This window comes from Dermacentor albipictus, chromosome 1, assembly GCF_038994185.2.
Source record: "Dermacentor albipictus isolate Rhodes 1998 colony chromosome 1, USDA_Dalb.pri_finalv2, whole genome shotgun sequence".
NCBI classification, from domain to species: Eukaryota; Metazoa; Arthropoda; class Arachnida; order Ixodida; family Ixodidae; genus Dermacentor; species Dermacentor albipictus.
In genome coordinates, this window is record NC_091821.1 from 316,687,219 (window position 1) to 316,712,330 (window position 25,112).

The window sequence follows — 25,112 nt, forward strand, 5'->3', positions numbered from 1 at the left end:
GCTATGGCGCAGTGGGGCGTACCCACAATGCTCCGAATTCTAAATGTCACCGTGGCACACAGTTCAAATTTTATTTTGGATGTTAACAGATGCCACAACTTCCGCTTTTGATGCCTATGACAACCTAAACAAAAGCCTAATGGGGTTGTTCTCAGAGCCGCAGTGCGCTTAGCCAATGCACTTGTGGTGGCACCTGCGGCCGCCACGGTATCTACGCCATGTAGCCAACCGCAGCTTGACATCATCTATCGTTCAATAGCAGCTGTCTAAGGGAATGACAAACTAGTGCGTCTAGAAGAGAGGACAGGGCCTTCTGTTGAAAAGGGCGTTTGAGAGAAAGGAGACTGCGCGACTCACTTGCAAGTTCCACGCACAACAGCAAAACTTGGCCAAGATGTTCACAGCAGCATGTGCTACCTGCGGACTAGCCTGAGGGCTGGTTCAGGGCCCCTTTAAACTAAAACTACTTTCTTATATAAGCACTCTTAGATTTTTTACACAGAAATAGTTAACTACAGTGAACTGCACTATGGTCTGCATTTCTTATTCCAACAGCTTCTAAAGATATTGTGTTTACTGCTTTCTTTTTCACACAAATTTCACATTAAACTTCTTGACAATCATTCATATCTCTGCAGTTGCTCAGTTATCCAGTATGGAAGTCCACATTTAAGTGATATTTTCTTTTCTGCATGACCCAGAAAATAAAAGAGGTTGCATTGAACACTGCATTAAAAAAAATGTAATCCTTCTGCAAATCTAAGTAAAAGCAAAGCACTGACGAATGAAAAATCTTTTAAGGTTGAGAGAATAAAAATGCAGCCACCGCATTTCACTAAGAAGGCAACATGACACACCAACCACAGCATGAAGCACAACTTTATTTACAGTAAAACACTGGGAACATTCAAACTTATAAAAGGTAGGACTCTCACTTGCTCTTGTGTCATGGCATCGATAGTAAAATATGCACAGCTCTATTCACAGGGAAGATTGACAGCACACATCTTGCATTCATCAGAATAAGAGTGGGCATGCAGATGCTCTTTAGATGCTTCTCCAGAATGTTCAGGATGCTTCTCATATAACCAGCTTTCTCTCTGCTCTTAGTTCAACAGCTGTGAAGAACTGTTTCAAAGCAGCTGATAGCTGCAATGTGCAAGTCTAGTGCATCAAATGTATTGCTCTCTGAAGCAAGAGCAAGTTCTGACTAGTGTCTTCTGTGTACAGCCAGGAAGAATATTTTTGTTTGCTGTCACATTTATGCTCGCAACAAAGATTGGTCCTGTAGTTAGCCTAAATATGAAGCTTCTTCTAGTATATATTAAATACGGCCACTGTAATATTCTTTCACCTGAACACTTGTTCATAGACTTTGCACCTCGTATTGTCTGCATTTCAAGGATTTGTTTCATAAGTCTTTACTCCTTTGATGTCATACTGCAAAGAAAATGCAGCGCTGCGGAAAATTATGTCTATATGCACTACAACTTACCCTCAGATTCAAAACATTGTGCTCTCCATATAATACACCATCTTTGACCTAATTGGAGTATTTCTGCATATTTCGACTGTGTTTGGACAACTGGACCCACTTGCTGCTTTATTCTGAATACTGAACTTTAAATGAGCCACACACAATACCCAAGAGGTTTTTGTGAACCTGCACTAGGTTCATGTCTGTACAAACAGCACTGACCAATTTACAATACACAACAAACAATTTTGTTCTTTACAGTCGTCAAGTCTCATGGCAACAGTTACTCGACATGTGAAAGCAAGCAGTAGTATTATCAGCACACGTGTACCAGCTCATTAACAATGTTCTAATTACCTTAAAACAGTCATTCTGTAAAATAATACAAAGCAAGAGTTTTGATACTAATACACCTGAGACTAACTGCTTCTTACCTCGACATCACAAAACATTTAACAGAAAGAAGCAAACAGACTACAGATAATAAAAGCACAGGGTAATCGCAGAACTCAACAAAAACATATGGGACTGATGACTGACAACTTTACATTGGCACACTGTAATTCAACAAAAAGGATGAGAGCCATTCATGACATAGATGATGAAGTCTGCAGGTTCCTGTTCTTTTCAAGACAGATGGAAAACATTCAACACCCTAAGTGTGGAATGGTACACTGGTATACTGGGAACACATTATAAAGTCACTTGTCACTGTTTGGTCCATAGCCACTGCAGCCCACATTTGGAGGCTTCATGTCAAGGCCAATTTTTCTGCAGTATTACGTCATAATGCAACATAAGTGCTAGATGAATATTTAATATCACTGGAGGTAATAAAACTTTGCAAGCACTCAAGCTGTGTGTACAGTATGCACCAGCTCTAGCAGTGGTTTACAACAGACTTTGCATGTATGAATGTTGTCTGCCACCCTATCACATTCTGTAGCGAGACTCAAACTAGAGCGCAATAGCAGTGGACCAAACTGCAACTTTTCTTTGGCTTTGATGACTTCAGCTCTCTCATAGAGACACAGAGAAGTGTAGAACACTAAACATTATGTACATGCTGTTCTTTGGATTGCTCCGCTTATAAGGCAAGTGAAAACAGCTTAAAACAGCCGTTACGCTGGTGACCCCCTTCCTCCTCACACATCTGGAGGGCATGGAGATGCCAGTGGTCACATCGTACACGTTACTGACTAGACAGAGAGGACTGAAAAATGTTTTCATACATTTACTGCTGAACTAACCTTGCTGGCAACACCAACCCCATAAAATCAAAAAGAACCAACAATCAAAAGAACCAATAACAGTGCACCTAACAGCTGAGATTCTGGAAAGCAACAACAAAGTGCTCTAAACTGGTCCTAAAAAATTTGTCATGATAGCACAATTGAGTTTATTGTTTAAAAAGATAGCTGTAAATTGTGTGGTAAAATAAATCAAGTTTGGTAAATGCTGTATTGTTATGGTCTTAATAGTACTTGCAAGAGTGTAGGTAAAAGCCTGCCTCAATATAAGAAATTGAATCATGGAGGAGGGTGTTTGTGCCATCAGCACCATAATGCTCTAGTTATCATAATGCTCTAGTCCAACATCATGCAGTCCTGCTGGAGTGGTGTGCCAGCAAGCTTTGCCTTCCGAGAGATGTGTACAGCCTTTGGCTACTAACTGCTTTGCAGACTATGATTCTACTCATTTTATACCAAGGAGCTCAGAGCAATTAACAACCAGCAAAATACATGAAGCGTGTACAACAGAGCTTACACATTAGCATATGACTTTTTTTTTTCTGCAAACTGCTATGTTTCAGTAGTTCACTTTGGCTCCCGCAAGAACCCATAACTGCCCATTGTAGCTGGGAGTTTAATATAAATGTTCGTTGCTGGAAGAGCCCACATTCCTCCAGAAGTCTAGTCGACCACACTGCATCATTTCAGGTACTTCACACTAGATATCCGCAGAAAGAAAAACAAGCAAGAAAGGAAAAAAAACTTAATCTCATGCACGTGCGCATTGGAATGTTGTTCTCTACTGTACTGGATTGCAGCCAGCTGCCATGTGAAAGTTGAGATCTCCTAGAAGTACACAGGCTGAAGCAGGCCGCAGCTCTAGCCTGTTTATTCACAGCTTATGCACAAAATAGTTCTTTGATCGTTTCGGTGTGCTATTACTTAGTCCTCCACCACTTGCAAAGAAGACAGCTTGTCCACACAATTATTGCGACGATGGTGTAAAGCACTGCCATGGAGTATTGGATAATGGACTGTAGTACTTGAAGTGGGAGAATAACCAGGTGACGCAAGTGTAGACATGGGTCAGTTAGGAACACAGTGGCTGTCGGCCAATGGCAAGACCAGAATGGTGCAAGCGGTCAGGCTCAGAGGAACTGTGCTTTCTGTGGAGAGTCACCTGCAAGCAACGAACATAGTGAATCTTGTAATAACACCAGATCTTGCTCTAAAAAGCTGTCACTCTAAGGTTGCTACAAAACTTGCAATTGTACAAAAAATAAGAGAGTGTAGTATCAGATTCTATAATTTAGCAATGGATACATTTGTGCTGACGGCTCTCTTCCAAATAGGTTGAATGAAGCATCATTACCAGCAATCTTTACTGGCAAAACTCACAGAAGGGACTATAGCTGGGATAAAATTATATCAACTTATTAAAAAAAATCAAACTATAGAGTTTTACGTGCCAAAACCACGTTCTGATCATGAGGCACACCATAGTGGGGGACTCCAGAAATTTTGACCACCTGGCCTTTTTTTTATGTGCACCTAAATCTAAGTTCACGGGTACTTTCGCATTTCGCCTGCATCGAAATGTGGCTGCCATGGCCGGGATTCACCCCCAGCAACCTCATGCTTAGCAGCCCAGCACCATAGCCACTAAGCAACCACGGCAAGTAGCAATATGTTAGTGCGATGAAATGAAACGTGGCGAACACGCAGGACACAATAAGCATCCCGTTTTGGCTTTTTTCATTTTTGCCTTTGTCGCTATTCGGTTACGAAGATCATGACAGGCACTGGCTGTGGCCTGGTAATGGCCACACCAGGCCACACCATGCAGCCTTTTTATACTTACACTAGTGGAGAGACCACAACTGCTTCAATAAAAGAAGCAACTGAATGCTATGGACCACTTTCTCAATTAGTTACAGTGGCTTGTGCACATGCTGGCTTCCTGCGCATTAAAATTATGGCCTACTTTTGAGGCATTAGTCAAGCTGTGTGGATTCTAGCATATGGCCAGGGCAGTGACGCAAGAGAGCTTGGCGTTCTTTCGGTTCCCTGTTTTCTATAAGAACCTGTGCCAATGCTCATATCTTGGAACACAAAGCAGGAAAGTTCAATAAGTCTGGAAGAATTCACTGTAACAGCATATTTACATTTTCCTGGAGCTGTCGTCCAATCGTGACAAAAGAGGGCCGAGCTTCAGGAGCCTTGAACCAGCATTCATGGATCAGTGTCTGCAGACAAAGACGCACATTCTCTTAAAATTGTGGACTTCATGCATGCATCCTAACAATGCATCCTAACACAGAACCACAGGTAACAGTGCTTCTCATGCTTTTAAAATTTGAAGTGTAGGCTGTCAATGTATTTATGACCGCTTTATTTGGGTATTGCAGCAGTGATTACAGAATCTGGATAATAGGCCATATCAGTTAATTTTGAGGTAATTCACGTGTGCCATGCTAACAGTATAGGTATGTGCGCCAGAGTTATGCCACTTCCATTGCAGGTTACAAAAATTTGGCCCGAACAACGTGGAAGGGCAGACATAAGGCCATTAACATTAGATAAATGAAACGATCATGCGAGGCATGATGTGATGTGAATGGAAGAAATGTTAAAGATACAAGAATCAACTGGTGTTACATTTCACCAAATGGCACCTTAACATATTGTCATGATGTAATGAGTGAATAATTAACGTTACCAAAAGCATGAGTCAAGAATTTTATTGTTTATGGAGCAAAGTTGTGCCTAGAAAGAAGAGCAACAGTCAAATCACAATAGCAGCGAGCAGAGTAATCTATCGTTGAACCTACTCTCACGAATCAAGGGCATCCACCATTTATGTCTCGTCGTGCATTCCAGTGTAATTGCTGGAACTCTCGCATTCATTCAACAATGTACAACACTATCCATAGTGTACACACAATTTGACTAGACACACCTTCTTTGTTATAAAATCGGTGACGATATTAAAAAAAAATATCCGGTACTGAAAGTGCATCTTGCACCAAGCAACAGCTTGATAACACTGATAAACCAGTGAAAACAAACACTGGCAAAAAGTAAAACGGGGGGGGGGGGATTTACCTTGAAGCTCCCAGTGCACTGGAGGTGGTTCAGCGGCTGTTGCTGCCCAGATGCAATCTGCCAAATGACTGAGTGTGGGTGTTGAAAGCCAAATGGGAAGGCTTCAGCAATCAGTTCATACAAGATTGTCCTGAAAGAGCAGATTGAACACACATTAATGCCTTGCCATACAGTACCACTTTCTGCTAGACATTTATCATTTACTGGGAAACATAAATGCATTGGAACAAATGTCAGAATGCTAGAGCTGTTTCAGTATCACATAGAATGCATTTCTCTAGCTTAAAGCAAGTGTACATAAAGTGCCACTCATTTATATTAGCATATCCTTCAACTTTGTTTGTTTTATCAATACCCATTTAAAAGCATTCATTACACAAGCTTAGCAGACTTAACCTTTCTAAATATTTTCTAGGGCAAGATTGCAGAAGGAAAGAAAAAAACAAGAAATGCATGTTGCTTGAGGTATGTTTCAACTACATAAAGCCGTGCATTAGTTTTCCTTGGTAGTTATGCATGTTTTAATGCTCAGATGTTAATTTTGCAGCACTGTAGGCCTTAAGCAACATAAGATAAGTAAATAAAAAGGGCAGAGGGCAAATTGTGCCGAAGATTACAAGCAGTAATGATAAGTATCCAACATTTTTCTAGCAGAATGCAAACCTGAACTAATGTTTGTATCCGTGGTTAAGTAACATCACAAAAAGAACAAGTATGGATAGCATGACCAGAAATGGCAATTTAGTTCCGAGGCTTCATTCCTTGTGTAGTACAGCAGGCTGGAATTGAAATGTTTGCACAAGCTGGAATTTGGGCTTACCCAAAGGCGTAAATGTCAGACTCTTGTGACGGTTCACAGTCTGAGAAGACATTTGGTGGCTCCACTCTCAGTTGGCACATCAGTTCAGGAGCCAGGTAGGTGAGATGGCCCCGTGCAAGGCAGCCACGATCAGACAGGTCATGGACTCTCTCCGCAAGACCTTGATCCATGAGGCACAGCTTGACTCGGCTCTCCAAAATCACATTCTTGGAGGTGAGGCTCTTGTGCACAATGCCTTTGGCATGCAAGTAGCCCATGCCCTGTAAGGACAACGGAAGACGCAGGCTGAGAAATTGGCCACGCTGAAATTTATGCCACAATTTCTGCTACAATTTTGGCGTAGCAATGCTGATGAACGTTCCATGCTACCCACATAGTTGCTCAGTGTCTATGGCGTATTGCTGCTGAGCACAAGTTTGCAGCGATTCCCCACAGCATTTCAATAGTAGCAAAATGTAAGAATGCTCGTCTACTTAGATTTAGGCGCACAGTGAAAAAAATCCCAGGTGGTCAAAGTTAATGTGGAGCCTTCCATTACGGTGTCCCTCATAACCTACTGTGCAGTTTCGAGATATCAAACCATATAATTTTTAAATTTCCATGTTGCAGTTCCAAGATTGCCAGTGGACTAAACTGTTGCATCCCATGGTGCTTCAGACGATTTTTTTTTTTTTCGAGCTGTTAGCACGCTACATTCTTTTGTTGTTAACTGGAATGTTTTACCTCGTATTTGGCTCAGATATGTACAAGATTAATTAAGGGAAGGAGCTAAATTTTAGTGAAGCAACTATGGTATAATCTCAATGGACACTGGAGGCAAGAAGGGCTGGGAAGGAATTTTTCCTAATTAAAATATCTATTACGTGTAGAGGATTACATATGTGTTAGTCTCTTATCAGCAATAAAGGGAAAATATGAAAGCGGAGGAAATGCACACCAGCCGTGGGATCTTTTGTTTCATTGCATGCCACAACTATTTCTGTACATAAATACAAGCTACTTTGAAGACAAGAGACCAAAATAATGATGCATATAATTTGTTTACCTGCACAATCTGTCTTGCAATATTGACCTTGGTGTGGAATGAGAGGTGGTGCTTCTTGATATGGATGTGTTCAAACAGCGATGGGCCTTTCTTCATGCTGTAAATACAATTAAAAAGTATTCAGTTAAATGCTCACCAACAGTGATGAGGGTTGCATAATGGTCCACGTCCACAAAATGTCAGAAGCACAATGTTTACCTGGTGATGATGGCATACTGTGGTGGTTCTGCACATGCACCCATGAAAAGAGCAATGTTTTCATGACGGATCATGCTGAGTTTGCCAACTTCCTCCCAAAATCTCATAACATTTTGTTCTTTGGTGTGTCGAAAGGTATAGATGAGGACTTCACCATGCCAACGTCCCCTGTAATGATCACCATATTATAGATGACATACAATATCTTCCTATAGGCAATCGTGATTATTATAGCTTTACAGCCTGTCTTGCCTGGTACGCTCTTTCCTGATAAGAAACAGCTACTGGCACTTATTTGCAGCAACACATGGGCTGTGAGCACCAATGTGGCTAAAGGGCGTACCAAAGTGATGGGAACACAGGAGAGGTTGAACTGCACTGCAGTGCCCTCTAACAGCCTCAAGAGACAGCTAGAAATAGGTTCACACATATGTGCAGGCCAGTGCTTATAGCCAGTTCACACTTCTCAATCCGTTTCTTTACCCATGAATCGGAGTGTCATTCACAGCTTCTGCGACTGAGCACTTCCTTTAGCATGATGGTGCCGATAGCATAGCTTTTTTTGTAGTTTCTGTAGTGCAGTTGGGCCACAGCCCCAATGTTCCAATTACTTTCGCCTGCATCTGTGCAGTATGCAGACAACATACACACATTTAGGTATAACTACAATTACACATATCTATAAACATACAGCAAGTTGAACTTTAACAATAATTTTAGCAAAGGCAGGAACAATTTTGCTTCACTGAACTTATTTTTGTTGCAACCAATTTTAAACACAACTAAGAATATTATACCTGTAAACATCTGTCTCCCTGCCTTGTCGTAGCCGTTCCTTGAACTCCACATCCTTGTACGGCACACACCATTCGCCTAACGTGTCCTTGATGTTGGTGCTCTGATTTCTAGAAAAGTAAGTGAAGGCAAGATGTGTAAACAACTTATGTAGCCATGTTTATCTGGTAATACTGGATTCCTGCAACTCACTTTGATTTGTCTTCCTGTTCACTCTCTTCAATGCCAGACTCTGGTTCTTCAGGAAAGTTATCTGTACATGGAACAAACAAGAGAATTGCATTGGCCTTGATAAAAGAGGGAAAGTTCACGACATGTTCACACTCAAGGATGCACTACGAGTTTCTGAGTCACATAAACAGCCTACGAAATTGATATGATCATTTTGTATTTATTATTTATGTTAGCCTCAGGGCCATAGAGCATTATTGTACTGTTTTCTAATTCTGTACACAAGATTTCTGCATAAGAATGTTCCAGGATCAAGTGATTGTCATATCTTTTAAGTACCATACACAGCATGCACAGTTTAAAGTACCACAAACAAAAGTCTACTCGAATACACAAGTCCCATGGGCTCCATTCTCAAGCTTGGATAAGGAAATCAATGGGGTCAATGTCTTTGAGGGCATGTGTACTATAGAGGCCAATATTATCTAGTTCTACGGGCTCCTAGTGAGTGTCACTTGCCAAGGTGAGCAAACTCAATCCTCCAATTAAAATCCACCATAGTGCCATGCTCTGGACTTGCTGTGCAGCGAGGCAGGTGAAAAATCCTAGTATGGGACTGACCTGCAGGATTTCCAGCTGACCTTCCCAGAGGGGGCCACGTAGCGCAGAGCTTTTCCACGTCGTTGGCCTTAGTCTCGAGGCTGAGTGTGCGGGCCTTGTTGGCCAGCCACTGGCGGCCCGTGCGGCCGTGCTCGCTGATCACCGCGTTCTGGCGCACCAGGCCGGCGCCGCGCGTCGAGTGCAGCCGGCAGGGGTGGCCACCTTCGAGGTGCGCCCGGGCTCCGCCGCGGCAGTCGAGCTCGGTGTCCGACGGCGTCTGCACGGCCGACGAGGCCGACGACGAGATGTAGCCGCTCGACGAGAGGCTGCCGTTGGGCGACAGGATGCCGGCAGCGAACGAAGCCTTGCGCGTGTGGCACGTGCAGGGCGGCGTGACCGCGGCCGGCTGGTGCGAGCTCAGGACCTTGTGCTTTTTGCGCGCCAGCTGCTCGTCGGCCAGCCGTGAGCGGCCGTGCTGCTTGCCGGCGTTAGGCCGCGTAGCCTTGCGCCTCTGGGAGAGCCAGTGGACCACCTTCAGCAGTCCCGTCACGGCCAGCGTCGGGGAGCGGGGCGGCGCCGACGGCAGCGCCGGCTGCAGCTGAGCAGCGGGCGCCGCAGTGCCGGGATCGCCGCTGCCGAAAAGGAACGGCTGGCCCATCAGCGGGCTCACGGTGAGTACCTCGTGGCCGACGCTCGAGAAGCGCCACTCCTCGCAGCGGTCTTCGGCTGCGCGTGAAAGACAGCGTGAGATCAGGCCTTTCCAAATGAGCGTGTATTTTATCTCGTATCCAAAATCTTCCAAGCACTGCAGAGCAGAATGACCAGCGCATCGGCAAGCCATTCCACACAATACACAAATGCAAGCTGTCATCGCAAGGCCCACGGAAGTAATCCGAGTATTTATATAAGGTAAAAGCATTATTTAATTTTTGCGAAGTGCAATCTTTGTCGCATTGCTATTTCTTCTAAATAAAAGTCGCAAGTGCCACTGCAGTGTAGCGTTTTCGATTTGTTTTGTTTCGTGTGCCGTGGTTTTGCGTGTTTAAATGTCACTGTGCTAGCAGGCGGGTACGTTCCGTCGCACGCACTACAGTGGACGTCAAAAGGCGGGCCTTATCTCCTCTGATATGCATGCAGCCGAAACAAATCATGCAGTCTCTTGATCTGAGTCGCCGAGTTGAGGAATATCGGTTATGGCTACGCGCGTGTTGTGCTAGTTGCCTTCCGGTACAAGCTAGCTTGCTGTCGTAGATTCGTCCCTTGCTGCCGCGTTCGGGGCACCATCGCGGAGGAAGGTTAGGGCTGTATGTGGCTGGGGACTAACAAAGAACGTGATCGCGTGCTCACCTGCATCCTGTGGTGGGTGGGTTCCCGCGGCGCCGTGGCGTCCCATGTCGACAACGGTGACCGGCGAGCACCAGTGGGGGCTGTGGTTGGCGCACGACTCGTGCGAAAGCGCCCTGCAAGGAGCCATCACTCGCGGTCAGCGGTTGCCGCCACCGAAACCGCAGCTGCGGCGGCTTCTGCTTGCGCCCAGGCTGCCGAAGGGGCGCGCGAACCGAGGCCGGTCGGCGGCGGTAGGCGCCCGCCCGCGGTCTGCTGCTCGCCTCGACGGCGCCAACGGCGGCCCAGCGCCGCCCGGCAGCTTGGGCCCGGGGACGCGCTGTCGGCGGCGACGGACGCGCTCCGTGCCAGCAGCTGTTCGACCGATGCACGCGTTCTACAGTGGGGCCCCCTCGCAGAAGCCTGTAGCTCAGACGCCTCGCGTTGTTCTCCCCTCTTATCGCTTTCTGAAAGACGACCCTTTGTTTTTCGCCACATCTATAATACCGTTCTGCTTTCGTGCCCGTTTTTCAAATGAGACAAAAACTGCCTTTAATGATGAATGTCAGCATGAAATCCTCAGCTTCTTTTTCTTCTTTTTTTTTTTCTCTTCTTGAGATCACGTTTACCGTTTGATCCTTTCGGTCGCGTGCGCCGCGCATGTGGCCCTGAGCGCGTTCAATCAACGGTGACATCTGGAACCCTGATCTCCATCACAGCTGGAGGAGTGATCGGACTCGAATCTAACTATACGCTGCTTGTTGGTGTTTCTTTTAGCCCGGCTGGTTTTAATAAGCATACTCTCATCTCCTTATGCCCTTTTCCGAAATTCACATATCGGACGCTTCGATGCCCTTGCTCAGAGTGGTCTTCGAGAGGTTACTTGCGCGATATATATCGAGGAACCCTAAAGCTGCCGCCCATGTCCAGTCGCTATTCACGCGCGCCAGAACATACGAAAAGTCAGTGATGCATTAGGAAACCTGTACAACTTGTACTTCGTGGACATGCAACAAACCGAGGAGCCAATAAAGAGACATTTCTTTTTTTTTCTGTTCTTTCAAGGAGCTTAAGGAGCTCGCCAGGCAGTGCTGCCTTTCCTCGAAATTCATGGCCCAAACTGAGCACAAAGTGCAGAAACCGGCGACGTCTGACGCATAGCGTATAACTTATATCCGCTGTTGGTATCCCCGACTGGAAAAAAGAAATAAAACTTCGCAAAAGTATTGAAAAATATAGCTTTATCTTCCGTGTTAATTGCAGATAAGAAAGGGGACTTATGTATTCCTTTCTCGAATCTGGCTATTCCTGTTTCGCACGTGAAGAAACCGAGGATATTATTCTCGACATCGTCAAATTCCGCGCCATATTGTCAAATTTTGTAATGACGGCATTTCTGAGTCAGTCGGAGGCCGTGTAGCAACACTCTGGACAGAGCAGACAAGATTGCGAATTCGACATTATAAGGCGGGATTTGAAGATGTAAAGAGTCCAGGTCCGGTACTACAATTTTTCATGGAGGGATTTGCACAGCGCCATATGCTGCGCGCAAGCAATCACGTGCGTTGTTGCTATACATTGCGCGCCGCCGAGCGTGACGAGTGCCAACAAAATCGATGGTATCTTCTATATGCTAGATTTGGGGCCAATGAAAACCTCTTTTAGCATGAAGTTCGCTTTCGTCAGAGAGTTTCTCCCGTATATACGCCTCCTTTTTTTAAGTGTAGCCATGTCTTTAAAGGGACATTAAACAAAACACCATTACAGTTTAGACATATAAAGTGCTCTTTCAATAGTCTGTTGTCGTTAATTTTGAAATAATAGACTGATTATCAGAGGAGAAAATTAAGTTTCAGTTTCATTTCGACGTTCATTAGAAAGTTTCAGATTAGTGGATGCAAGCGGCTTGCGTACGCAACAACTAGGGGCCACGGTACTGCGCATGCGCAGACCCCTACGTCTGGGTCTGCGCAGTACCATCGCCCCTAGTTCTTGCGTACGCAAGCCGCTTGCGTAGACTAATCTAAAACTTTCTACTGTGGCGTCACGGATTTCACTGTTTTCTTTCTTTCTTTTTCGTATTTAGGCCGGATTGGCTCAGTAAACGTTCCCGCAACACGCCTAATTCAACCTCCTTTAGAACACAATGTAGTCGATCTTTACCGCTACAGAGTTGCCTTAGAAGACGTCAAAATCCATGACGTCACAGCGAGCTGCTGCGGGAACTTCAAGCAGGCGTCGCCACTAGTCTTTAGGTATTGTCCTTTTATTTCCGGCTTACCAAGCGTCTTATCGTGCTAAGAGTGGTGCTTTTGATATTGTGGAAGGGTAATTTACTGAGACGGAAGAAATCCTTTTTGCTCTTTAGTGTTTTGGCGACGTCTGGTTCTTCACCGTCACTACAACGCGACAATACGCGTGTGGCATGCTAGTCCTGCTATACTGGTGTTCTTTTTTTCTTTCCCCTGCGCATTTGTTACGTTATTAACTCTCAATAACAAAACTTGTGCTTATTCTCGTTAATAACACTGCAGTACAGTAATTGTTTCTTTGGTTGCAACGACTCGTGAGAGCTTAGATTTGACACGAACATTCTATACAAAATACAATAGACATTCTAATTTAAAGCTGCAGGGGGGTCTTGGACTGGGGGCCCTAACGCAATCTAACAACTGGGTTTAAATAAAGTGTTTCTTTCGTGTCTACTGGATGAAAGAGATCTTATTGTCTTTCTGTCGCGCTATTTTTGTGTTTTCATATATGGTATTTTGAGTGCGCGAGTTGTCTACCGGCGTGGACGGATGGGGCGCAAAAGATGCACAGCTGCGACAGAACGGGGAGCGAAAGGTCAGAGGCAACGCGAAAAGTCCGCTGCTCGCTAATTCGGCCCTTCGTTTTTTGACGACTCATGCGTCCGACTTTTCATTCTGATTAGCTGTCATCCATCAGCACAGTAGATAATAGTGACCCCCATAAGTGCAAAACAGATCTGACGGTCGTTCTCGTTTTCTTCATATAACAACAGCTGGTCACAGTTTGACCCTGAACGCGCGCACGAACAGCACCTACACGCGTGAAACCAAAGAAACCTTTGGACAAATGTGGCACCATTGCCGTGCCTTGCGCCTTGCTGAGCCTTTTCTTTCACCGTCCTATTGTTTCCCTTAATTTTTTCTGGAGCCTGCATTTCAAAAGAGGAGTGCGCGCGATGTGACGCGTTCAAATATTAAATATGCCGGCAAATGCCCGAGAGTGTCTTACAGGCGTTGCAAAAGTCGTGAAACTAAACTTATGCCCACATTAATTGTCCTAAGTGGAGCAGTTATTTTTAGTACAAGCGCAAGCACGCTTATAAGGGTACTCACCCGCACTGCTTGCACCGGATGCCCGTGAAGTACACCATCTTGTTGCATGTGGAGCAGCGCTTGGGCGTCGAAAGCGTGCGGGTCAACCTGCGCACATCGTGAGAAAATATGCGCCAGCACAGTTTAGCCATGTGCATGCTAACCATTCTTTATAACGAAATAATGGCAGTAATGAAAAACCTCTAAACCTGCACTTGAGGCCAAAATTTTTGAATGGCTGCAGCGAAGAAATCAACAGAGAAAGAAATTCCGTGGCTTCTCTTGTTATAGTAAAGTCGCAATGGATTTACGATCGAAAAACTGATTGACGAATCCTCGCAGTCGCTGTCTCATAGGTGATGTCTTTTTTGGAACTCTTGTAACCTTGTTCTGATACACAACGCAATGCAGCCTACGCACGGCACACACTGAGTGACGCCTCAAGCAAGAAAGACACACGGTTTATTTCGCACATTATGGCGTGGCAACACCGAGCGCTGTAACAATCTCCAAAAGACCAAGGCCGGTGGGGTCTCCCTGCGTGCATTACTCGAGTAGCTATAGTAACGCATGGGCGGCGCGCGACTAGCGTCATACAGCGACGCTAGGTGACTCCATGCTAGTTTCAGCTTGAATTAAGCGTAGCTCGTCTAGCGCAATATGACTGTCCAGTAATTTACGAGAAGAACGTGTAAGCTTCGTCCAGCAGTAGCACAGCTCGCAGCTCCAAGCAACCCGTCCGGCATGGTCAATTTGCAGCATGGCGTATTACGCTTCTCTCAGAATTTGCATTGTGTACAGCACGCGCCTTTGGCTGTAGCTGAAGTTAGCTGCACCGTCGGGGGCAGCCGGCGCTTGTTCCTGATCCAGTCGGCGTCGGTCTGCTGCTGCGCGAACTATGCGTGACCCGCCGCGTGGCCTTGGCCGTAAAGTTGAATACAATTCTAGCCACCCTAATAATGTCCTTGGGCCGGTCACCTGCCGGCGGCGGCGGCCACTCGCAAGGCGCATGCCCAATTTTGTCTGCGCGTATACATGAGGCGAATCGAGAGCGATAAAACGCATATATATATATATATATATATATATATATATATATATATATATATATATATATATATATATATATATATATATATATATATATATATATATATATATAGCAACCAAAGTTGAAAAGAAAAAGATTATGCAATAAATGGCAGCATATATTTAAATGACACGACAACCACAGATTTCCTCTGCTTTAGGTGACTGCTCCGTCAATTAATCATCAGCAAGCATTCTGCTATACCCGAAGTAAGTGAAATACACCAGAAATATAACGCATGCGAGCGGGAGGGATTCGTGCGCTGACGCGAACTTCAATGCTAGCTTGTATCGCGCTGTAACGATCAACTGATGCGCCGCAACAGCAGCAGTTTTGATTCCTTTGGCTGATTAAAAACTTTATGAATTGAAGAAGATTAGCGGACGTTGCGGCGCAGTTCAAGTCGCTTCTTAAAAAAAAAAACATGCAGCAGCACGCACAAGCACAGATGCACGTGCGCAGACCGCCGGTCACACGGGTGAACATTTTACGGAGCCTGGGAACGATTAAGCGGCCCAATAGCGACCGCACTGCAATCGGTAAATTCCCTTAATGGGCTAACAATAGGGATGGCGCCAGCTAAACCGTGGCTGTCGAACAGGAGGCGCGGGGCGACGGTGCCCGCACTGACGTCACCTCGGGGATACACCACCGTGGCGCCACCCGGCAACAGCACGCTCTTCGGGAAAACCGCGCTCCATCATGCCCCCTTTGGGAGAGCGGCCAAGTGGCGTTTGTTTCGCCTTCTCGCTCGTGGTTGCGATACCGTTTTGCTTCTGCGGCACCTATTCACGTACGCTGGGCTTCGCCAACTAACGCGCTGCCAGTGGCTAGACGGCGAAATCAGCAGTGTGAAATTAAGGTCAACATTGCGACATTTCGTATTTGAAAAAAAAAAAGAGAACCTGGTGCAGTTAAGCTGGTGAGTTTTACACCTCATTCGTGGTTAACAAACCGCGTGCGCGGTTGTCTTTGGTGCTGCCGGTGCTGATACCACCGCTTTATTTCCCTGCCTCAATCTAAATACGTCATGCTTCGTTCTTTCTGCGTGAGTGGTATTCTTTGGCGCTGGTGATGCGGATCATGATATCAATTTCCTTCCAGCCTGTTATAGAGGAAGCTGACGTTGAGGTTAGGAAGAGACGCATACTTCTGCAACGTACCCTCTAATGGGAGCACGGCTCAGTATGAAGAGCGGCACGTGCAGACATGACCCTCACGCCGGCGTTCTCTCCACAAGCAACACGTGTGAATGTGCCCTCGCATTCGCTCGCGCGTGTGCGGCCTGCGTTTGGTGTCCGCTCCGCGAGTTGTCGGACGCGCAAGTGTTGGCGTCACCGTAAAGAGCGCTTTTTTTCGCCCGACGCGTTGCAAGCGAGCGCGCGACGGACGCCGCCGAGTCGTTCATCACGCACGACACAAACGCTTGGTTGTCGACCCAGCGATGAATCCGACTGGGCCACTGGGGAAACAACACACGGCGTGGATGCGCGACGGTAAGCCGCCGGCGGCATCACGGCACACGTCTGCGGCGCGGAGAATCCCACGATGTCTTCGTCAAACCCGTCAAGTGTGCCGGCCGATCGTGGTGCTATTTGAAAACTGTGCAACGGAAGGTTTCTGGCCGCAGCTGACTGAACTTCTCGCAGTTGCCCTCGCCGGTGTGAACCGCATATGGGATCTTGCCGCGCGGTTGCATATATTTGGTCACGAACCCGATTCCCCAGACTTATGAACTCGTTATGAAAGACAGGCGAAACGCAGCAAATCGCTAAAGAATGTGCAGCGTGCTCAGAAACCGTTTAGGAAAGAATACAGTCCAAGTATCCGATGGTCGTTTTGCATGTTTCTGGAAGTCAGTCGGAGAAGCGTTCTGGTTGACCTGTCCATTTTCTCCGTCTGTCTTTCTGAAAGTCAGATGCTGCGTGTAGCCCCGTTATAATTGCTTACGAAACTGTCTTCCACAGAGTACTACCGAAGGCGCGGATAAGTGTCACGTATCCAGAAAACGACTCGTTCTGTTTTATGTTCTTTCGCTTTGCACGTAGTAACCAGGAATGGGGTATACTGTCGCATTCTCAACCACCTGCCCTTCAGAACGACATCACAGGCATCGTCCTCTCTCGAGAGCACCCAGCGTAACCCACATTCAAGACGGCCAGCGTTTTGTGTACCATGAGTTTTCGTCTAGAGCGGAGTCTCGCGTGGGAGCTAAACGGTGGATTTTTGTAAATCGTCGCACCAGTCGCGAAGCGGCACTTGGTGTCAGAGAAGTCACTATAGGGAAAGCCAGCAGAAACGTGGGGCGCGTCTGTGCGCCAACGAACTCGGCTGTTGAAATGGCGGTTCCGACAAACGGAGGAGGGCCCGTCGTCACACCAGTTATCACAGAAGAGGCAGGTAGAGGGCGATAAGGGTGCGTCCTCTCGTCGCCGGTAGCAACGAACGTCCAATGTCATTGCCTCACGCGAGCATTTCGCCGAAGGCGTAGATCCTTGTGAAGGCGCGTGTTGAAAAACGCGTTATTTGTCTTGTGTCTCTGACAGGTATCCGTGTGGCGCCAGACCTCGACGCGTTGCGGAAATTTCGGACGCCGACTAAATATAGCGTCGCACGACATGCAGGAGACGGCGTGCGATACACGTTGCCCTGAACACGACCGGCTAAGCCTACGCGTGCAGTCAGCAGCCTCGCGTTCCTTTAATTCTTTTTGCGTTAGCCTCAGAACTTAGCCTGAGAGTTGTTGCCGCTCGCACGTGTGTGACACCAACCTGAGGATAGATTCACTGTTATTGCCACGATCGAAGTGACAGCCATGCAGTGTCCCGCGCAAGCATCTAGAGACCACGGCACTATAGCAAAAATGTGAATTTCAGTGCATTACATAGGCCTATAGCTAAAAGGCGCGCACAGTATCTACCATGCGGCTGCGTTATGGTTTACAGCAACAACTATCGCTTGATGCACCGCGCACAGCGTTATACCGCTCGATGATCATTGGCCGTAGAGATAAGACATGCAGAAAAAAAAGTCTGCATTCACTAAGACTGGCTGGACATAAGCGTATACCGCTCCTTTTCTTTCATGGTGTGCGTGCCCGGTCAGAAACATGCTGGACGAAAGCTCGCATCGGTTCAGTTCTGTTACAGAGGCATTCATATGATATTTGCATCTCACCTAAACAAACCGGGTGGAGGTGCGCGAAGAGTAATGCTTTGAATACCAACGGAGCTTCTTTTGCTATTTGCACCATAATCAAGTGGTAGATTTAATATTCAGTACGATTGTCCTCTCGCTTTTTACTGAATGCGGTGAATAATATTACTTGACTGCTATACTTTGTACGGTAAGGACAATTTCGGAGGTTTCCCCCGAGAAACGCCGGTGAGCTTTTGTCGAGACATATATGAACAAAATGATCAGATACATTCCAGTACGCTTTCTGGCCGAGGTCTTCTGTCTGGTCATCGCACACAAGATGTCCTTAGGTTCTGTCGCATAAGGTATTACTGAAGGCGAAGTTAATGACAATATATATGAACTTGCTGCAATGTGCCCAGGGCCTATCAATAATTTTACAGGTGGGTTTGCAATGTGAAAGCGTTTTGCATTCGTGCACTGCTTTGAAATGCAAAGTGTTCTCCTGTCGTACGTTTATATATAACGCGAATACAGTAGCAATGCTGAAAGCAGCACGCCAAAGCTGCAGCGCGCGGAACATGCCTTTGCAACGCTCACTAATGAAGACGAGAGCAGCTGCGGCGTCCGTAGTCGACGCCCGTCCACGACTGACCTGGTGCGAACGACGACCTTGCCGGAGTCTTCTTCCTCGTCCGAAACAACGAAGTGGCAGTGACGCAGTCTCCTGGGCCTGCTGTCCGGCCGCACGGGCCGCGAGTAGACCAGGCAGAGTACGACCATAGCGGCAGCCGCGTCGCCCGGTCGACGCCGAACCGCGAGCGAACGAACACGCTAAGTGGAGCTTGCACAACCGCGCACCAGTCGACGTGTGTGACCGGCACTGATCGACGGCGCAAATGCAGCAGCGGGGCTGTCGGTCCGAAAGATCTGAGCCCGCGGCGATCCCGCCTGCCCCCCTCCTCCCTGCCGGCGTAGCCTCGAAGTGGGGGGAGGGGGGTCCGATGGGCTGGCCCCCGCCTACGGGAAGAGAAAGCACGCTGCACGGCGGGGGGACCGCCGCTCGCTCCCCGCGAGCGCATCTGTTGCGGCGGCAGCTGGCGCGGGGTGTGCGAGACACGCGCCTGGCGGTGCGCCGGTGTGCGCGACCCCCGTTGCACTCCCCCCACTTCGAGGGCACATTCGCCGTGGGGACCCCCGGCCGACGGAAAGAGAGGCACCGCCTGTTGTGCCAGCGGCCCGGGGCTCTCGCGCCGCTTTCTTTGCTGCCGCCGCTGCTGCTGCTGCTGCAGCGAGTGTGTATCGGGCGCGCGCTCCTTCTGTCCGGGGTCGCGCGGGGGTCTCGGCGGGCAAGGCTGCTTCCTCCTCCTGTCTCCGTCTATATATTTGTCCCCTTCTAGATCTGCGGGCGTCGCTATAGGTAAGCAATGCAAAGACGAAAGAAGAAAAAGAAGCAAGAAGAAATCCGTCCACATTCGGCAGGGTTCAGAGGTTGCGCGACCTTTCTTCGTCCCGTTTCTTCTCACTTCTTACCTTCACCGCTGTTTACTTTTTTGTTTGTGTGCGACTCAACGCCTGTTTTTTTTTTTTCTCATCCCTGTTTGCGTACTTTTCTCTTATAGTCGTTTCGGTATTTCTTCTTTCTTTTTTTTTCTGCTGCGCTACTGCCGCTGAAATGCTGAAATATACGAAAATCTTACTAGTATCCACACGTTGAGCGAAGGTTCGCAGCGTCTTTATCCACGAGAATAAACGTGCATATACAACTTTGATTAATGAACATAGTATCAAGCGACTCGTCATCTTAACTTTTGGGCTTCGCATGCAAGCTCCTCGTGCGACCCAGAGTGGCCGCGTCGCCCAGGTGTTTTCCGAGCTGCGGAGAGAAGAAAACTAACTGCTTACAGGTGCTTCATTGCTATAACAGGCAGCATTGCTTATCGCCGGAGGACACCGATGCGAGCGAGTCCGTGAAGGGCATCTCGATCGACGGATGGGATCGTCACGTAAACGCCACCTGCGCCGACCGCGTCCAGCGATGGCCGAGGAGGTCACAGTGCCCGGCCAGTGTGCCCGCTTCCAGGTGCTCTGGCGACGTCTTCACTTAATTGACTCGCATATCGAGTCCACATACCTGCTGACAGTGAAAGGAACCGTGGTCGCGTTGAACATCTGTGCAGCCGACCTGTTCATCCGCTGTTGCTGCTTAGATGGAATGCGAACAGTCTTCTCCAGGCCATCACGCTCCTATTCGCGTTGTTCTTCTGTTACGTGGTCTGATTTCTCTGTAGATATTGATGCATGTTCACTATGTGGAGATTGGCCAAGATTCGAGTGTTGTTGGAAGCGGCAATGAGTGCGACAATCGTAAAAACAAATATTAAAAAAGATTAGATTACGGGGTTTTACGTGGCAAAACCACGATCTGATTATGAGGCACGCCGTAGTGGAGGTCTCTGGAAATTTGCACCACCTGGGGTTCTTTCACGTGCACCTAAATCTAAGTACTCGGTTGTTTTCGCATTTCGCCCCCATCGAAATCGGGCTGCTAAGCACCGACTTCGTGCTTAGCAGCCCAACACCATCGCAACAACGACGGCGGGTCGTAAAAACAAATATAGAAGGTCGAAAACATGGGCGCTATAACGTAAAGATATTCCAAACTTTTCTATTCGAATTCTGTAATCAGTCCTCCATGGTTGGTCAAAAAATTTCTGGGCCGCCCCCACTTCGCCTGTCTCTCACGCGCCGTCACGAAAACGCCCCATCTGATATGATATGTGCACACTGATTATGCATGATTAGGCCGAACGAAAGAAAAATAATTATTTCTGATTCGACGCTTTTTTCGCTTTAATACTCTTCCATTGATCAAACCTTTTCGGGCTGCGCCTACTTCGCCTGTCTGTCACGCGACATCACAAAACCGGGAAAGCTATCCGCGGTAAAGTGACGTGTACGCGTTAAAGACGCATTAATCTGCAGAACAAAAATTACTTTTTTTCTTTAATAGCCGGAGACTGCCCTGTTCCGAAAGGAATAGAAGATGGCTGCCCGCCGATTGCTCTGGCACTCGCTGCGATAAGAGCGGCCAGGGAGCATGGATTTATTTGCGCATAATAAACGTTTTTCCGTGGCAGTGTAACGTTATCAAGCCCTTTCGGCACGTATACAACATCGCTGTGCCAACTCTTTGTTGAGGATCCGTTCTGGTGGCATTTTTAACGTTCCGTTGCACATCGCCGCGACTTTCTGTGAGCCACTGCAAGCTAGTACGGGGAAGCGGCTGAATAACAGATGCCGGCACCACCCTCCTCATCCAGTTATCTACTTTCACTGTGCTGGCTCGGCCCTATTGAACTCCTCTTCACTTGAGCGCGCTCCTCACCCCTCTTCATCCAATTCTATAAAAAAAAAATGCTCAATGTAGGCAATTAATGCTATTCGCTGTGAAAGAAAAAGAAAGTGACCTCCTCTAAACAAGGAGCGCATTTGATTGGGCTTTTCAAACAACGCTGCAGGTCACCGCCTGATGCTTGCGGCGGCGGTTACGTAAATTTGACGTCAGGAGATAGGAATAAAAAACAGATTGGAATAGTTTCACGTTATAGGGCCCCATCAATCGCTTCACACTAGTGCACGGAAAACAACAAAATAAACAAGGCCTACAGAAAGGGAACCGCTTTAAATCAATTAGAAACTCGTTCAACGGAGAAGAGACTCCTTTAACAGCGCTGGAGAATCTCCGCGCGCTTCTCCTTGCCTCCAGGGGCGATCATTCGTCATATTTGCAATCGAAGCATTTTTCAGTTCAAGAGAGTTTTCGCACCGTGCCGTTGGATGGGGCAAGAAGAAAAAAAAAAGCAGCGAATTGTTAAACGCTGATTTTTTTTAAATATAATTAGCAGGCACGTGTGTCCACTTCACCGCAATTATGCCTCAATGCAGGAGGTGTGTAAGAACATCAGGTGTGGCTAAGAACATCGACATGTGCTGGGAAGGGGAAAGGCGAGCGTTGCGATGACTGCCGTGACTCGAACTCTTGACTACAGGTACTGTATATGGTACTTTTGGTAGCATATACAGTATGTATATGTTTTGTGTATGTTACATGTGTGTATATGTTATGTATATCTCATTTCGGGCATGTATATGCTACCAATACAGTAACTCTTCTCTTGACTGCTTTCCAGCGGCAAGCGAGAAGGTCGCTTAGTGCTGAAGAAGCTCTTCTTCGTGCTTTGCCGTACATACTTTGCACGATGAGCAGCGTGCACAACACTGATAATGTTATCCGCAGCGTGGTAAGCGTTTCTACGCGAATTCAGAAAGTTGCTGCCGAAGCGCACCGCTTCTGTTGAAACGCCGCTCCATTTCGTTGCATAGTTATTTCCTCTGCGCACGGCCGCTTAACATCTGCGTCCATCGCTCAGCACGTGGAAATTTAGATACGTGCGCAGCCGTCGGGGACCTCAACCGAAATCGCAGCATCGCGCCAGCTCGCCCCTCTGCAAGCGGCGCGTGGCACGCGCGCGCACCAGCGTGCCGCGGCTGCGACGTGTCGGCTCGCAGCAGGCGCGCCTGGTCACGCGACAGTCGCGAGCCGGTCACGCGACTACGCGCACCGGTTTGCAGAGCGAGCATGGGAGGGGGGCACATCACCCTTTCCACCCATCTGCCCCGCGCGCTGCGGCAGCCGGCAGTCCGCTTGCTTGGCGGCCGGGCTCGAGGCCCGCGATGATCGTTCCGAAGGGAGGCGGGCGAAGCAGGCTTCCCCTCTGTCCCGCAGCACCCGACATCGTCTTTCGGCCCTCCGATGCTTCAGCGAGAGGGAAAAGCAGAGCCCGCCGGCGAGGGTGTCTCCTATCGGCGCGCGGGCTGGGGGTCTGTGCCCGCGCCTGGCAGCTTGCCACCGCTCCTCCGACCGAGCAGAGTCCTTGCACGATCGCGTCCCGTGCCAGGTCGCCAGGTGGGCTTCTTTGCTAATGTCCACACGGCGGGGGGACTCCCGCCAGAGGAGGAGGGTGATGCAGCACCCGCGGGCTTTCTTTAAATCCATCGTCTCTTCTTCTCCCCAGGTTGTTGCCGAGCGGCGACCCCTCGGCTGCCGCCGATCACTCGGAGGCTGCGCTCTCTGCCAGCCCTATCGACATTTCTGAGTTCTACTGCATCGCAAAAATAAAATAAAGAAAGGTTGGGGAGTAGGGGGTCACCCCACGATTCGACACCGCTCATGTGCAGGGTATTTCAAACCCTTGCAGAGATACAACTTACTTATGCAACCAGCAATGCATCGCTTGTTTCGTTTTGACATTAACAACGCCCTGGGTTGGGCATCATCAAGGATGGCTCACAACATGCCGACATTTGCTTTGTTCAGCTAATGGGAACACTTCTTGCTTTCATGTTAATTGGCGATTTACAAAGTTATACGAGCCTCAATCCCGCTGTGCAAAGCTCCATCCTAACAAGAAGCAGCTGCAAACAAGCCACTGCTTCACCAAATTGCAAGAGAGAGAGAGAGAGAAAGTGCATATTGCACGCAGTCAAACTCGCACTGTTTCGTGCAATATCAGAAAAACGCACCTTATAGAGGCAAACATGAAACGCGCCCACTTAAAAAGAAGGAAAAGTACATAAAATGCGTCAGAAGTGGAACGAACAAGCGCATCTTGAAAAGGAGAAAATTGCAAGGCCATAACGGAAGCCTTTAAAGATTAAGCAAGGCATAGATAGATCAGGCAATCTTAGATGAGTTATACTCAGAGCTTCAGTCATATTCCTTCAACAAACGCGATAGGTTGCCTTTTAGTGATTGCTGAGCGCATTGAAGGGCTCGTCCGAATATTCCATAATATAACCTGTCCTGTCTCATAGACTCTCTAATTAAATTCTAAACTCGGAATTTCAGCAAACAATGGGTTGCTTCGCTTAACATTCAAACTATATACTCGCGAACTAGCTTTTACCAGTAAAGATAATTTCCTTAGCATTTTCTCTTCTTTTCTCTCTCTCTCAGCTATATTCCGCGATTCATCAATCCAGCCGGCGAATTCAAGCTCACGTCGAATTACACATTTTCTGCTTAGCTTTCTATGTATACGTGATTTAGGGTCAACCAGGCAATAAATCATGCTAAGCAAATGCCACGTAAGTGCACTGAACATGCGTGTGTACCTTGCTTCCCCGCCGAGGAAGCATCGCTACGTCGCTAGGTGGCCCAGCCAAACAAGATCCGCGGAGTACGTACTCTTACAACACACAGCGAGCACCTTCGTCTTTTTGTGCAAGCACCCGCCGCCATCTTGACTTCCTTCTTTTTCTCCTTCGGCCTCACCCTACCTGCCATATTTCATTCCCTTCCCAATATTACACTTCCACCCTCCTACATCAAGATTTATTATTATTTTTTTTTCCCTTCGTGCTCATTGTGACCACGCGCACACCTGCGAGAACAATGACTGGCTCCTCTTATTTCGGTGGGCACGTGACACGCACGTGGTCGACGACGGGGAAACCTCGCGAGACGCGTCGTGGTCGTTCGCACAGCGTGCAACCGCACCGTTCGTTGTCGCTGGCGTGGAGGAACATGGACGCATCCAACCTGCGCGATCCGCCAGATTAGGTTTATTCAGTTCGAGCATGAAATGTACCGCTCTGATACACGCTTGCCGTACTTGATTTGCGTCGCTGATGCGCGTTCCAAGTCTCACGTACTTTTCTTTTTTTTTATACATTCTCTCAGCTGCCGTGCTCTACAATGTCATCTGTGTA

General features: G+C 47.6%; 1 protein-coding gene across 3 annotated transcripts in view; it reads right to left on the reverse strand.

Annotated features, from left to right (window-relative positions):
• Window positions 1-861: 861 nt before the first annotated feature.
• The window catches only part of LOC135904269 (serine/threonine-protein kinase A-Raf-like), a 96,866-nt gene continuing 72,615 nt past the window's right edge, over window positions 862-25,112 (reverse strand). For 2 of the 3 annotated variants that reach the window (XM_065434901.2, XM_065434910.2), the window contains exons 2-12: window positions 14,132-14,218; window positions 10,791-10,903; window positions 9,465-10,169; window positions 8,865-8,925; window positions 8,675-8,782; window positions 7,878-8,045; window positions 7,680-7,776; window positions 6,635-6,894; window positions 5,815-5,944; window positions 4,875-4,955; window positions 862-3,889 (exon numbers count right to left, since the gene is read on the reverse strand). In XM_065434901.2, the coding sequence (XP_065290973.1) occupies window positions 3,800-3,889; window positions 4,875-4,955; window positions 5,815-5,944; window positions 6,635-6,894; window positions 7,680-7,776; window positions 7,878-8,045; window positions 8,675-8,782; window positions 8,865-8,925; window positions 9,465-10,169; window positions 10,791-10,903; window positions 14,132-14,218 (1,900 nt within the window). In that variant the 3' untranslated portion in view covers window positions 862-3,799. Of the gene's footprint in view, window positions 3,890-4,874; window positions 4,956-5,814; window positions 5,945-6,634; window positions 6,895-7,679; window positions 7,777-7,877; window positions 8,046-8,674; window positions 8,783-8,864; window positions 8,926-9,464; window positions 10,170-10,790; window positions 10,904-14,131; window positions 14,219-18,993; window positions 19,491-25,112 lie in introns of those variants that run through there. The other variant, XM_065434894.2, reaches the window with a different exon arrangement.